Here is a 16,605-nt window from a genome sequence, read left to right as displayed (position 1 = left end):
TTAAGACGTGACCACCACTTTCAACATGTTTGAAGCCTAGTAGGAAGCAAGGAGAAATCCATAAGAATGAGGACATCTGCTTTGGGTTCTAAAGAACACGTAACAGAGTAAGGCTATCTACTGTGTTGAGAAGTGATGGGGGAAAGATAAGCAATATTTCACACTCCCAGAAGCCACCCCAATTATCTCTCAGAGTCTACCTCCTGAGATTTGCGTTATATTTAGACAGACCAATACAAATGTTGGATTCCCAACTAGAATGCCACAGACATCATAGCAGTCTGGTGGGAGGATCACTGGTCTACAGGTCGGACACCGGCTCCATCACCAGACAGTGTAAGACCTTGAGCAGAGTCTCTGCCTCCATTTTCACATCTATAAACTGAAAATCTGTGGAGGGACTTCACTGGTGGCTCAGTGGCAAAGAATTCAAGCTCCCAATGCAGGGAGCCCAGGTTTGATTCCTTGTCAGGGAACTAGATCCCACATGCTGCAACTAAGACTCGGCATAGCCAAATAAAGAAAGAAACAGACATTTCTGTGTATCCAATGAGAAAATTCCAAATACCTACAAGACACTCGGTCCTAAGCAACCTCCCCACTGGTGACACTGAGACAACTTGTACAAAAGTGAACTGTACTGTCCTTAGCAGAAACCCAACTATAGAAGCAATTCATCTGCAGCGCTGATCGGTGGAATAAACAGAGCAATGAACCTGGGCCAGAGGCCCTAACTCCACTCTGCCTCTAACTCACTGCAGGACTCTGAAGAAATCATTCAAGCTCTCTGGCCCCCAGGGTCCTCAATTTGTCATGAGCAGAGTGGCCGATAATCACCCAGATCCAAAAATGTGTAAATAAACTATCCTCTAACGGAGGCCTTTGCACAAACATTAAGAACAATGAACTTACCACAGTGTACAAGGCCCTGCACAAGCTGGCATCTCTGTACTCACTTCACTCTGGCTATGCCAAGATACTTTCCTCAGTCACACACACACACACCAGGATCTGTGCCCTCACACACACTCTCACATATGTCCCCACCCCCACAGGCACTCACACTCACACCCACTCCCCACTGGGTTTTCTCAGGTTGGCTTTAATGTTGGCTGCTCATCCTTTCAGAGTCAGACCCTCTCTTAGTATTCTCCACTTCAGAACCCAGTTTTGTTCCTTTCAGTTCAGTTTAGTCCCTCAGTCATGTCTGACTCTTTGCGACCTCATGAACTGCAGCACGCCAGGCCTCCCTGTCCATCACGAACACAACAATTTAAAATAATTTCATATGTTTATAAATTTCTTTCTTAGTAGACTATGCTCCATAAGGCAAAGATTAAATATTTATTCACCTTTATGTCTTATCTCCAGCATTTAGCACTGTGTCTGGCACCTCAGAGGTGTTCAATTAATATTTATGTAGTACATTAATTAATATGATTCCAGGCCTTGTCCTCAACAGCTGATTCACTTCTCTATGACCATGGAAAGAGGACAGCAAATTCAAATATAAATGTGTATAATAGCATGCATTGCTCTTTTGGAAAATATTAATTCATTGAGTTATGTAGATTTTCCAAGTTCTGACACATTCATTGCACAATATTTTAAAAAAACATTTGTTAATATCACTACCATCTGATTGGGCAAGTCCTTAAGTGTTGGGAAGATGTCAAGCTTGTGAGAGCAGATACAAGTGTTTCTAAAATTCTAATTTTATCGTTAGCAACAAACATTGTCAGTTGTTTTCTCTAAAGTGACAGTTTCACTTCATTCATATTTGAGAAATTGTCATTAAATATCAAAGTCTGAATAATCATATTTTGTCTGTCAGCATTCTTTTTTTCTTAACTTGACTGCAGTATAGTTGATTTACAATGTTGTATTAGCTTCTTCTTGTTTAGTCACTCAGTCATGTCTGACTCTGCGACCCCATGAACTGCAGCATGCCAGGCTTCCCCGTCCTTCACTATCTCCCAGAGTTTGCTCACGCTCACGTCCATTGAGTCAGTGATGCCATCCAACCATCTCATCCTCTGTCGCCACTACTGCATAGCAAAGATGAATCAGCATTCTTTCAGATAAAAAAAGTATTCCATGAAAGAGATAGACCAGTTAGCAACTCAAACAATTACACTAGTGTTTTTCATCAAAGCAACCATAGTACTTTAATGTGCAACCAACATGCTTCATACATACATTGCACACTTCCCACGTCACAGAGAATATTAAGAAGACATTTACTACAGGGTAAAGTGTCAATTTTTTTTAAATTTTGCTGTTTCTGCTGTTTCATCAAAGACATTCTTCATTGAAACTGTTTTTTTCTTCTGAGAGTGTCTGACAATGAATAGAATGACTATTGGTACAGTCTGATGCTACTGCATTGATTTGTGCTAAGACACCAGCAGTTTTCCCCATCATTGCCTTTGTGACATTAGTGAAAATGTTAACACACAGGTATAGAAACAAGAACATCTTAGCATTATTATGAAAATTAATTTAATCTCACAGACCCCTGAAAAAGTTTCAAGAACACCCAGGGGTCCACCAACCACACTTTGAGAACTACTGGCTTACAATATTGCAAAGGCTCACTCATAACTGGAATAAATTAAACATTTTCCCAAGAGTATAAACAGGTAGCCTTAATTTACAATTTTTTTAATTTATACTTATGGGACTCCCAGGGTGGCACATGAAAAGAAACTCAACATTAGTCACTAGTCATTACAGAAATGCAAATCAAGACCACAATTAGAAACTTCTTCACACTCACTAGAATAGCAGTTGTAAAAAATTATACTAATAGCAAATATTGACAATAGTTTAGAAACCTGGAATCTTCATACATTGTTAATGCAATATAAAATGATTCAGCCACTTTAAAAAATAGAAGTTCTTCAAGATGCTAAACACAGCTAAAATATGATAGTCATCCCACTCTTAGGTTTATGCCCCATCCCCAAAATGAAAACATATGTCCTCACAAAAACTTGTACATAAATGCTCACAGCAGCATTGTTCATAATAGGTAAAAAGTAGAAACAACAAAAAGTGTATCAGCTGCTGAGTTGGCAAATAAAATATATTTCCATGTGATGGAACATTATTTGACAACAAAAAGGAATAAAAAGCATCATGCTAAGTGAAAGAAGTCAATCACAGAAGACCACATATTGTGCATTTCCATTTATATGAAATGTCCAAAATAGGCAAGTCTAAGAAGCCAGAAATTAGATTAGAGGTTGTCCAGGGCAGGGGAGTCAGGGAAAGGAGGGTAATGCAGAGTGACTGCTAATGGCTATGAGACTTTCTTGGGGAATGATAAGCATTCTACAATCAGATTATGGTGATGGTTGCACAACTCAAAATAGCTTAAAAGCCAGTGAATGATACACTTCAAAGTGAACTTGATAGTATGTAAATTATATCTCAAAAGCTGTTAAAAATCATCATGAGGTATTTCCATGGGTGGTCCAGTGCTTAAGAGGCCCACCTGCCAATGCAGGGGGGCACGGGTTCCTCCCTGGCCTGGGAAGATCCCACACGCTACAGGATAACTAAGCCTGTGCTCCACAGCTACCGAGCCTTCCCTCTAGGGCCTGTGCTCCGCAAGAGAAGCCACTGCAAAGAGAAGCTCCTGCAAAACCCCACATGCAGCAAGAAAGCCCTAGCACAGTCAAAAACAAATAAATATCTTTTTAAACATTACCATGTGTCGAGGGAGGGTAAGCATATTCACATTAAAAGAAACAGAACCATCAATGTTTCCTTTAGGAAATTTTCAGTAGCTATAGTCAATTAAAACTTGACTTTTTTAGTCTGCATTAAAATTATTCACCAAAACCAGAAGCAGGGTATCCCCCTATTTTACTGAAAATGATTCACCTTTGATGCACCAGTGATAGCTGAGAAAAGGAAACACAGGGGTCTCAGTGGGGTTTCTTTCTAAGGTCATGTGATTTCTGAAAAAGCAAGCTCTGAGTTTGAAAGTCTCAGGGTGTTGGGATGGCTGGTTAACAGCCAACACCCTGATCAAACACATTACTATTTATGTAGTATAATGACCACATCCTCAGCTCAGAAAAAGAGCTAATGACATTTCTAATAGAAAGCATACCGAATACTGTTCCTTCAGAGACTGAGACTGATCCTTCTCAGAGTTGTTCTCCAATATCGGAACAAAATAGCGATGTCTGACTCCCATTATCCTTTCTTAGCTAAATCCAGAAAGAAGGAAGGGAGGAAGGAAAGAAAGGAGGAAGAGAGGAAGGGAAGGAGGGAGAGAGGAGAAATTCAGATACTCTCACATGTCTAAAGTGGTAAAATCAAACCGTCAGGGGAAGCACAATCAGAGGATGGCCTGGAAAAAACCAGTGCTCCCTAACCCCACCAGCCTCTGTCCCCACCTGCCAGGTTCCAGATAGGGGCACAACAAACTACCTCCACAAAGTGGAGAAGGAAAATCCAGGCAGGAGCTTATGAATAAATAAGATTCCCTCCTACATTTCCATTTGTCCTTGGCCGATTCATTCTTGCAAAATCCTAGGCAATAACTAAAAAGACATTTGGCTAGTGACCAATTTTTAGGTGACTGATTTTAAATCTCTGATTAAAGACTATAAAGGGCTTTCATTTATGATAGGTAATGGATAGAGAAGATAATGTTGGTGATGATGAAAACTAGAATGCTCAAAATCTCAGCTGAAACGTTTGAGGTCTCTTCTTGTATACTATCTTCTGATGGCAACAAGGCCCCATAGTCCCTGCCTCCCTCTCCCCACAGAGGTCCTCGCCGAGGGGGGCACACCCACTGGTGAGGAGTGGTTACTCACCATTCTCACTTGTGAGGTTTCTTTCCCTAATGCCTAACTTTGAAATGGGAAAGAAAGAAAAGAAAGGAAACCACATCCTTTGTACTCTCAGTATATAAATAAGAGCTAGTCAAGAACTGAAAACACATTTCACATTGATTGATGTGGGGACACCAGCCACAATGAGGAACTCCTCTACCTTTCTGGCAGCCACTCTCTCAATTGTCGTTTTTCTCCTAATTCCTGAAGGTAAGACTGATCCTTGTCATTTCTACTATAATAAATTAAGTAAAATGGAGTAGACTTTTTGGCAATATTAACTAAGTGTTCGAAGAGGAGATTTTTTTCTGTAAGTCCTAACATTCTTCCAGGGATTCTACATATATCCTTTTTTTTTTTAAATTTTTATTCATTCATTTACTTGGTTGCACTGGATCTTGGTTGCAACATGTGGGATCTTAGTTCCCAGACCAGGGATTGAACCCGTGCCCCTGCATTGGGAGCACAGAATCTTAACCACTGGGGCATCTGGGAAGTCCCTCTACATGTATCTTTATTTTAGAAGGAAAAATCCTTCTTTCTTCTTTATAATTCCTTTATAAAAGATAATGGAACTACCAGTGCTGCCAATGTGTGGCTTGAAAATTGCCCAAAAGGACTCTGTAAAAACAAGTAATCAAACAGACACAAAGCTCTTAAATTAGGAAAACAAATAGCATCTTTCAGGAAAGGAACAGTGACACCTCAGCCTTTCCTGCTGCAGAAAATTCATAGATAGTTTTAAAGATAAAATCAACTGTACTTCAATAATCCATCAGTCTTTAAAAAATAAAAACCTGACCTAGATGTACCCCCCACGTCAAAATGATTCAAATATTCATCATTATTTCTCTAGGCTAGTATGTCCTTGGGAATACATTAGGACACTGGGACCATCGACTCTTTGGCAGTGCTGCGGTGTTTTGTATCAAGTGTATTCTCTGATGCGCTAAGTAGTAACCAACTAGCCTGATTTTATGTGAGCTGCACAGTCATTAGTTTAAAATGCTGTAATAGTCATGGGATTATCTCTAGAAGGGTAATAGGGTACAATAGCCCCGAGTAGCTCTAGGTATTCTTTAAAATCTTTCTAGGCACCGATAACGACTCTGGGGCTAGGCTGAACTGTGCCAACAAGTGTAGAGCTTGGGTTTTCCCCACAGTCTGGCAGTTTTTGGAGGTGGAAACGGTGGACAAGGGCTGATGGAACCTATCTTACCAAAAATTCCTGAGGAAGATCTCTGCTTTATCTTGCAGCTAAAAATAAGGAGAAATTTTAGAAATAATAAGGTTGCAGGACATTAGAAACAGAAGAATGGACAGAATACTATTAATATAAGCATGGCTTCCCTTGTGGCTAGGACGCTAAAGAATCCACCTGCAGTGCAGGAGACCTGGGTTCGATAGCTGGGTTGGGAAGATCCCCTGAAGGAGGGCATGACAACCCACACCAATATTCTTGCCTGAAGAATCCCCATGGACAGAGGAGCCTGGCAGGCTACAGACCATGGGGTCACAAAGAGTTGGACACGACTAAGCAACTAAGCAGCAGCAAAATATAAGCATGTCCCAGCGACTATGTTAGAGCATGTTATTGTTGTTTGTTCCCCCAGTGGGGGAAGCCCATGTCATATGAAACACTGAAACCAAGCAGATTAAAAAAAATCCAATCATATCTTTTCTTCAAAGGAAACAGCAAATGCAAATTACTCTGTTTCCTTCAGTCAGAGAGAGTAGTATCGGTTCCCAAATGGAACAGACACAGCAAAGCATGATTTGATCCTCTAGACAGGTTGTCTCAATCTTTCTACACATTAGAATCCTCTGGAGACTTTGAAACAATATTTACATCTCAGCCCTGGTCCTATCTGATTTTAATTTGATTCTAGGTAGGGACCAAGAATTGCTAGTTTTTAAAGCTTTTCACCTGTTCTAATTCCTCTTCCCGAATCCTAGTTTGCGGGAGATGGGGACTTTTTTCTGTGCTTACCAATCACAGGACTCTGCAAAATGAAGTATTGTACTGAGTTTACAATTTCTACAGCTCAGACAGTCCAAAGATGCATCTTTGGAATCCATCTCTTCATGATATCAATCAGGAAAATTGAGATGTAGGTGAAGTTCTATTTGTTTCGCTAAGTTCCTTATCCTTTTACTTCTAGAGGCTAGGATTTCCCCTTCCCCACTCCCTTCTGGAAATGAGAGCCCTCTGGACACCCATTTTCCCTGCCCCTCTCATCATTTACATCTCATTGTAAATCTGGCAATAAGTTGGCCATATTAATAGAGAAACAGGCACTGTACCCTACTGAGAGAACCATGAGTCCTAGTCAATGGTCAGTAACAATGCTTGAGAAGGATCCAAGAACATCTGGTGTAGGAAGGTGGCGCTGAGAGTATATCAAGAGGGCACAACAACCTTTCAACCAACTGGGATGGTTTGCCTTGTGCTTCCATCTCAGTTCAGTTCAGTCGCTCAGTTGTGTCTGACTCTGCGACCACATGAATTGCAGCATGCCAGGCCTCCCTGTCCATCACCAACTGCCAGAGTTCACCCAAACCCATGTCCATTGAGTTGGTGATGCCATCCAACCATCTCATCCTCTGTCGTCCCTTTCTCCTCCTGCCTTCAGTAATGTCTCTTCTTTTTAATATGCTGTCTAGGTTGGTCATAACTTTCCTTCCAAGGAGTAAGCGTCTTTTAATTTCGTGGCTGCAGTCACCATCTGCAGTGATTTGGGGCTTCCATTTCACTTTTCGCTAATATTAAATCTCTACTCTTGGTCTATAACCAAGGAAATTTGGCTAAGGCAGAATTCTCTCCTTATAGCATCTTCTCACTTCTCTTCATGGCTTAGATTAAACCATGTGGTTCAGTCTGGAGATTGAAGAAGAGTTTCAGGTGCAAAAGATAGTCTCTCAGTTTATGAATGACAAGGGTATAAATTTCAATAAGGAAAAGACTCATGACCAAAAAACTCATGGGTAGGGTCACAGCTAAAAGGTGCTAATGTCAGTTTGTAAGCTGTGGTGTTTTGCAAGAGCTCGGGGTGAAAAGGCTGGTTTTCAAGCTTGTAAAAGCAACTCTGCTTCCCCCAGATTAATACCTAGCCAGAAAAGGGGAGGGATGGGCAGACACCAGCAGTTCCTGTAGCACCAGTTACAGGTATAAACTCATGCACAGTTGTCTGCCCTTTGCAAGTCCTGAGGCCTGAGGCTAGTGGTTGTGACAGATTTCCAGCCTGATAATCCCTGGACCTGCTAATGGCATGACTCCTGTGGGTGAAAGAGCGAGACCTCTCAGATTCCAACAGGAATGGGATTTACATTCAGGTATCTGATCCGGGCTCTGCCGGTGGCTCCACGGTAAAGAATCCGCCTGCAGTGCAGGAGCTGCAGGCAACACGGGTTCGATCCCTGGGTCAAGAAGATCCCCTGGAGGAAGGCATGGCAACCCACTCCAGTATGCTTGCCTGGAGAATCTCATGGACAAAAGAGCCTGGCAGGCTACAATCCATAGGGTTGCAAAGAGTTGAACACGGCTGAAGAGACTTAGCAAGCATGCCCACATCTGAAATTGACATGAAGGGGTGGAGTATGCTCTCATCCCTCCTCCTCTCTATGTGGGAAAAGCATGTCTAGCCTTAGAAACGTGATGATAAGTAGAGCTCTTTAGGGTGGTCACTGATATGACTTGTCTTTGTCTTTTGAATAGATCTCTGTGAAAAAATTATTGGAGGAAATCAAGTGACTCCTCATTCAAGACCCTACATGGTGCTACTTGATGGGGGAAACATCTGTGCCGGAGCTTTGATTGCCAAAGACTGGGTATTGACTGCAGCTCACTGTTCCCTGTAAGTTCTTGGGTTTAAAAAAAAAAAAAAAAAACTTCTGTGGAGACAGTCTAACTTGGAGGAATATAAACAAAGAGAGTAAATATCATTAAAGCCACAGGATCTTCACAGCATTTACATCTTTGGCAGCTTGCTTTAAAACCCCAAAAGGGAGTTGAGGCCAGACTCAGCCCCAGAGAATCAGACCAAAGAGGAAGCAGCATCCAGAGCACTTTTGGAAGATCTCCTCTGGAGCCACCAGGCTCAAGGGCTACAAGTCTTGGCTTCTGGTCTTGACCTGATGATGGTGCAGAAGGGTGAAAATTTTCAGTGTGCCCTCAGGGACCTGAGCACCACTGTCAAGTAGAGAAAGCTTCTTTTGAAAACCTTCCTGTTTTCTTAAAACTTCTCATACCTTCAGCCATTTCATAACCATGGTCAACCACAGCCTTCAAACCTCTTTCAGGGCTAGTCTTTTCTTCCCTCCCTAATCAAGCCTCTAAACTTGGGCTGTCCATTATGATAGCCACTATTATGTTGGTTACATGAGTTATCTATAGTTATATACATTTGCATTCACTAAAATTAAATCAAATGACAAATTTAGATCCTCGGTCTCACTGGCCACATTTCAAGGCCTCGGTAGCCTACCTGGGGCTCCATATTGGACAGTGCAGACTTATAGAACATTTCATCATCAAAGTATACTCTACTGAAAGCACTGTTCTAAGGTCTAAGTGAGACTAATATCAGCTGTGTAATGGAAAAACAGCAGTGTGAATATATTGTTGGTGTAGTTTATACTAAGTTATGAATGATAATGGCCTTCATCATTAATATATCAGAGAGTTTCTTGATTTTATTAACCAAAATGAATCTTCAGCATGGAGTAAGAAAAGGAAGATCCGAAGGGGCCCCCCTTTAGACCACCTTTCCCTCAAATATACATACTCAGTGCCATGCACATCGGGTCTTTCATTAAGCAATCTATTTTTGAAAGTTTGCCCACTTAAGATAAGTTTGTTATCCTCTTACAAGGATTTCTTCAGTGCATTAGTTCTACAGCTATTGAGTGTCTTTTGCTATTGTTGCTAGACCACTGAGACTTCTGTTTTCCAGTCATCTGCAACTGGATTCTCTATTACAACCAAAGGAAGGTTGAGGGGACAGCAGTATAACTCCAACAAAGATCCCAAGACTTGGCTTAGCTACCATGGAATTCTCTCTTTTTTTTTAATACTTATTACATATTTAATTTTTGGCTGTGCTGGGTCTCCGTTGCTGCGAGCAGGCTTTCTCTAGTTGCGGCAAGCAGGAGCTACTCTCTAGTTGCTGTGTGTGGGCTACTCCCTGCAATGGTTTCTCTTGTTGTGGAGCACAGGCTCCAGGGCCCAAGGACTTCTGTAGTCATGGTGCACTGGCCCAGCTGCCCCGCAGCATGTGGAATCCTCCCAGACCAGGGATGCAATCCACGTCCACTGCACTGGCAGGCAGACTCCAACCACGGGACCATTGAGGAAGTCCCCCATGGAAGTCTCTTATCATTTGATTTTCAATGAACCAAGTTTAGCTTGTTATAAATAAGCTGCAGGTCAGCATGATGATAATGATAATGATAAATTCATAAACAATTCACTTTTATTCTTAAAAGTGTACATTTTTTTCTGAGTCACAAACAGGTATTTCCACAGCAAGCACATTTATAGATGGGACAATGAAACTGATCAGCCCATAATATGCTTAGCTCCTGCTTTAAAGAGTAAACCAAATTAACGGTATGGTGTATGTTTTCAGGAACCAGAAATCCCAGATCATTCTTGGGGCCCACTCAAGAAACAAGGAAGAGCCTGAAAAACAGATTATGTTTGTTAAGAAAGAGTTTCCCTATCCATGCTATGACCCGGACACACATGAAGGCGATCTTAAACTTCTAAAGGTACAAACCTTTGATTATACTTTTGAGTGATTCAAAAGTCATAGAAGCTCCTACAATCTGGCTTCTGACATGGAAATCTTTTTTAGTGGCCTGATAACTGTATAAGAGGGTCCCTGGCAGTTGGGCTAGAACTTAAATTTAAAAAGTGACATTTTTATTATCTTGTTCTGCTAACTCTTTTTGCTTGCCTTCCAACAGCTGAACAAAAAAGCAACACTTAATAAAAACGTGGCTATCCTTCAGCTCCCAAAAGAGGGCAAAGATGTGGAACCAGGAACTGCATGTCGAGTTGCAGGGTGGGGACAGTTTTACAATAATTCCCCTGTGTCCAAGATTTTGAGAGAAGTCAATGTCACCATCATAGACAGAAAAATCTGCAATGATCAATCACACTATAATTATAATCCTGTGATTGGACTGAATATGATTTGTGCTGGAAGCCTCCAAGGTGGAAAAGACTCCTGCCATGTAAGTAAAATAAGATCCCAAACTTGAGCTGTTGGGTTAAGTCATGCAGATATAGAGAATGTGACGTCATGCTTTGCATTGGCTTCTACAGGGTCCTAGTGCTTTTTAAAAGAAGTCTGATAAAACTCCAGTCAAATAAATTAATGTTCTCAGCTCAGATGAGTTGTTCATCAAAAATAACAAGTTCACTGCTAGTGCCTGGGTTGAACTACTTGCATATTCTTGATTTTATATCAAAAACCACTAAGAAGCAATTTTTCCTCATTTTTCATATTAATGTATATAGATCTAACCTGAAAAAAATATGTAACACTCAGGAGAGCTGAAGTCCGGGTACATCTAGGGCCTTCAGTACCTCTCCCCATCTTAGCACCCCCTAATGATTTCACTGCCATTTAGCCAGGTAAGTCTGAAATGCCTGCATTCCCAAGACTGACTGAAGATCTTGGAGTAAACTGCATAGCTTCCTAGAGCTGAGCTCGACCTTTGGAAACAACTTCCAAGCACTCCATACCAGAGAACATGCAAGTCTCCCTCTCAGTGTGCCCTGAGAAGGGCTGGGACAGGTCTCTGCTTAAAGATAGGAGTAGAAGAACATTTGACTAAGGTTTAAGCCCTGAGCACTGGTTTGTCCCTTCTCACCTCACTGGGATGGAACTGTGCTCTCAGAACCTTTCGTTTGCATAACTCCAGGTACAAGCCTCAATGACTCTTCATCCAGCAACACCAGTCATCCCTAAAGCCACGGCAGGGAAACAGCCAATCGGGTCCCTAGACTTTAAATATCTTTAAATATGCTGATCTAGAGTTCCTTGGGGCTTCCTTTGTGGCTCAGCTGGTGTAGAATCCGCCTGCAATGCAGGAGACCTGGGTTGGATCCCTGGGTTGGGAAGATCCCCTGAAGAAGGGAAAGGCTACCCACTCCAGTATTCTGACCTAGAGAATTCCATGGACTGTATAGTCCATGGAGTCACACAGAGTTCCTTGAGAGAATGCAAGGTCACATACCTGGTAGTGCAGTCACAAGAATAAAGCATGACTTACAGCCAACTGAAGCCTCCCTCCTAGTGGAACCAGGCAGCTCTGAAGTGTAATCCCTGACTTCCAGGAGCATCCATCTAGCATCAGATGCTCAAGAGACTTAGGAGGAAGAGCGAAAAATAATGCAAATTCCACAAGAATAGTACTTTTCCTCTATTTTGTTCACTGATCTAGTCCTAGTGTCTAGAAGACTGCATGGCACCTGGTAGGTACTCCATGAATATTGACTAAATGAACAATGTTTGCTAGGGAAGAATGGCATTTGTGGGAGTTTGAAGGAATGGACCTCCAAGGTCTAATTTTAATATTCACTGAGCCTATGATAAGGTGATAGACACAAGCTTTACCATGTTATTTTCTCTTCAATGGTTACTGTATTGATGAATTGATGAAGTTTGAGTCTTTCACATTCCATATGCTCTTAAGAAGTATAATTTCGTTCGTTAAATGTTTGTTTCTCATTAAAAAAAGAGAGAGAGAGATTCAAGGGAGCAATTTCTGTTTGAGAAGGTGAAGAACAAGTTGCTTTGGTTTTGTTCCTTTGAGAAGACAACTCCCAGAAGAACTAGAAAACATAGCTTTTATTCTTTGCCTCAATGGCCCATCTGCATTTGACTGTTTTATGCCTTGAGTTACTCAGCATTTTGAGAAAATGACAAAAAGGAGAGTTTCTAAAGCAGAGAGTTTGTCTCAAAATCACTGGATTCCACAAATAATAATTCAAGTTTCATTTCAATTTTCACTGCTTTGTAAACAAATCAAGAAAAAAAATTGACTATATCATTGAATATTCCTCAACATTTTGGTTTTTTAAGCACTGATCATCAAGTAAGTCAAGGTTGGTCTTAACTTCACGTTAAATGCTTCACATTGAATGGCATTTCTTCCATGCTGCTAGTGGTCACACTTGATGCTGATCTCCACCATTCCTCTTGTTTTCCCCAAGGGAGATTCTGGAAGCCCTCTGATATGTAAAGACACTTTCAGAGGCATCACTGCCTTTGGCATTCCGGGGAGATGTGGAGACCCTCGAGGGCCCGGCGTCTATACACTTCTCTCAAAGAAACACCTCAACTGGATAGTTAAGACTATGAAGCAAGCAGTTTAAATACTTGTATTTCATTTGCTGTTACTTTTTTAAAAAATTGTCTTGAAGTATAGTTGATTTACAATGTTGTATTAGTTTCAGGTGTACAGCAAAGTGAATCAGAGTTACACATATATCCACTCTTTTTTTAGATTCTTTTCCTATATAAGCCATTGCAGACTATTAAATAGAGTTCCCTGTGCTATATAGCAGGTTCTTATTAGTTACCTATTTTAAATAAATTGATAGTAGTATGTATATGTCAGTCCCAATCTCTCAATATATCACTCCCCCCATCCCTGATAACCTTAAGTTTGTTTTCTACATCTGTGACTCTACTTTTGTTTCATCAATAAGTTCATTTTACCCTTTTTTTTCGATTCCACATACATGTGATATCATATGATATTTGACCTTCTGTGTCTGACTTACTTCACTCAGTATGACAATCTCCATCCATATTGCTGCAAATGACATTACTTTGTTCTTTTTTATGGCTGAGTAATATTCCATTGTATATATGTACCACATCTTTATTATCCATTCCTCTGATGGACATTTAGGTTGCTTCCATGTCCTGGTTATTGTTAAGTGGTGCTGCAATGAACATTGGGATGCATATATCTTTTTGAATTATGGTTTTCTTCAGATATACACCCAGTGCTGTCGTTTCTTAATTTCATTATAAATAAAATCAACTTCTATCACTGTACTTGCCTCCTATAACATATAGCAGGCAGATATCCACCAGCAAAGTGGAACAGAGTAATATAGAGACCTTGGGATAATGCAAAGGACAGATCAAGGGACCATGGTCACCTGTGTCATCCATGTGACAAGTGACATGCAAATTTGACTTGAATTATTCACTTCACTGATTCAATGGGCTGGGCCCAGCAGGAGGAACACTAAGGTCAGTCTGTCTAGTAACAAGTACAGTCAAGGGCCCAGCAATTCTGCAAGAAACAGAAGCAGCCAGTCTGGAGCATTTGGATTAAAAGGAAATATTTGCCCTTCACAGGCCATTGTTCCACACCAACACCTGTTTCTCAGATTTATATACAAGAACCTGAGTCCATTGGGAGAAGCAGAAACAGGAAATGTCTTAGAGTATTTTTCAAAGCAGGCAAGAAATGGAAATTACAATTCTAGGGGATATTAACAAGGCACTTAGCTAGAGAAAGTCAGCCTCTTTTCTCAGTAGTTTGAATTTAAGCCTTGGGTTAGCTAGGTGATTTCTTGATTCTCCTCGTCCTTGAGCCTGGGTAGGTACAATCAACATGGTTATGGTGGCTGCCATCTCATACTAGGGAGTGAGTGCTGAATCATGGTCTGAAAGTTTCCTTTGGGAGAGAAACCAAGATGTTCATTCAGCATGCTGAACATAGTGGATAGTCATCAGCCCAGTAGCCGCATCAAGATTATATGAACAGATTCCTTTGATTTCTATCAGTTTGTTTTGGAATATAAATCTTATGTGTGTGTATGTATATATATGTAAACATATACATATAAACACATGGTATGTCCAAACTGAGAACATACAGCAACACTATGAGACAGCTTCTTAAAACAAACGAGGGGACAGAGCTTATAGACTGACCAAAATACTGGCCCACTGGTTTTCAACCATGGCTGCCCATTAGACTTAACAGGCTCTTTAAAATGACCAATGTCTATGCCTCAGTTTTAGAAATTTTTATTTAATTTGATGAGAACCAGGACAAAGTGTTCTTTTTATAAGTTTCCCCAATGATTTTAATATGCAGCTGGTGATAAGAACTCTTATATTAGAAATGAAATCTCATGCTGATATCTAAAAGAGATAAGAGAGTTACTAGGATGATATTTTAGATGCGTGTTACAAGCCGTGATTAGGATTTTAATAGCAATAAGAAGGCAGATGGAATATTCTCTACTGGCAACATTTATTACAGATTCTGAAGTTTGCTTAAAAATAGTTGCGTGAAACTCTTGTTCATTGCTGGTGGAAGTGTAAATTGGTAGAGTTTCTTAGGAAAAATGACAATGTCTATTAAAACTGAATAAACACATATGCTATGACTTAATAATTCTTACTCTTGGGTATAGACCAAACAGAAATGAGGGCTTTTCCCCACCAAATACGTGTTTGAGAATGTCCATAGCAACTTTATCCTTGAAAGTTAAAATTAAAAATAAATGTCCATTTTTATAGAAAAACAATTGTTGTATATACAATGGGATATTATACAGCAATTAAAAGACCAAACTATAGTTACATGCAGCAACAGTAACTACTCCCACAAATTTAATGTTGAGTAAAAGAAACCAGACTCCACATAAAAGAAAATTTACTGTATTATTACATTTATCTGATGATTGGCAGAAAAAAAAACTAATTCATGGTAGCCAAGGTTGGAATAATGGAGGGGTGTTGACTAAGTGACACAAAGAATCTTCTGGGGTAAAAGAAATGCTCCCATGTTGATCTGGATGATTTACTCATAGATCTTGATCTTAATCTGTTCATAAATTAAATACATTGAGCTATACACTTAAGATTTATATGCTTTATGTGAATTATTACTCAATAAAAATTTTATACTACACAATTTTTGTAGCTAAAGCTTCTGTTTTGTGTATTGTCTGAGTTCATTTTTTTCTTTACTGAAACCACATTCCAGACTTCCATAAAACTAACAGCAGTAGAAGATATATTGCTGTTTTTCTTAAATGAGAACCTTGTTCACACACCAGTATTAATTGAGAGAAGTAATCTTTGGTCCTTTGGTCATGTCATAGTCTCATGAGATTTTTAAGAGAGATGTAACCATATCAGAATGGTGGGGGACACTGGAAATGGTCTCACCATTTTGCTCCTTTCCCTGCTAAACTTTTTCTAATAGTTTATACTTGGCTAAATAAGATCAAATGAAAGCCATTATCTTAAAAAAGAAGACTGTGCATTACAGGGATGTATCATATTTGCACTTTTTGGTGACCTAAAATTTTGTAAGGTAAGAATCACTAGCACTACCAAGCAGATTTTCTGAGTTTAAAAACAGGGTAAAGAACAGAATACATTGTCAGTTTGTCAGGAGAGTCCTACCACTCCTTGTATTTACTATTCCACTTTTCAATTATCAAGGCTTTTATTTGGTATTACTTTTTTGAAGAGAGATATTAAAGGAGTGTGTGTATATTGGTAAAAGCCATTTATGATAAAGTAAATAAATTAATCAACATATGTTAGTTGACACACGCAAAGCATTGCAGAAGACACTAAAAACATACAACATGTGCTCCCTCAACTCCTCAATATAATTTTGTGAAAGAAATAAGCATGCTAAAGCTTAAATAAACAAAGATTCCCGTACTAATAGAAGATTTTTAAAAACAACT

The 16,605-nt window shown here is 40.0% G+C and overlaps 1 protein-coding gene across 1 annotated transcript; it reads left to right on the top strand.

Annotated features, from left to right (window-relative positions):
* Window positions 1–4,929: 4,929 nt before the first annotated feature.
* Window positions 4,930–15,815, top strand: GZMA (granzyme A). Its single transcript, XM_019983132.2, has 5 exons — window positions 4,930–5,066; window positions 8,572–8,710; window positions 10,484–10,625; window positions 10,824–11,093; window positions 13,081–15,815. The coding sequence occupies exons 1-5, from the start codon at window positions 5,000–5,002 to the stop codon at window positions 13,240–13,242; spliced, it is 780 nt and encodes a 259-aa protein (XP_019838691.2). The 5' UTR covers window positions 4,930–4,999; the 3' UTR covers window positions 13,243–15,815.
* The last annotated feature ends 790 nt before the right edge of the window (window positions 15,816–16,605 follow it).

Source organism: Bos indicus, chromosome 20 (assembly GCF_029378745.1).
Source record: "Bos indicus isolate NIAB-ARS_2022 breed Sahiwal x Tharparkar chromosome 20, NIAB-ARS_B.indTharparkar_mat_pri_1.0, whole genome shotgun sequence".
NCBI classification, from domain to species: domain Eukaryota; kingdom Metazoa; phylum Chordata; class Mammalia; order Artiodactyla; family Bovidae; genus Bos; species Bos indicus.
The sequence above is the reverse complement of the archived record's forward strand: the minus strand, read 5'-3'. Positions and strand labels throughout refer to the sequence as shown.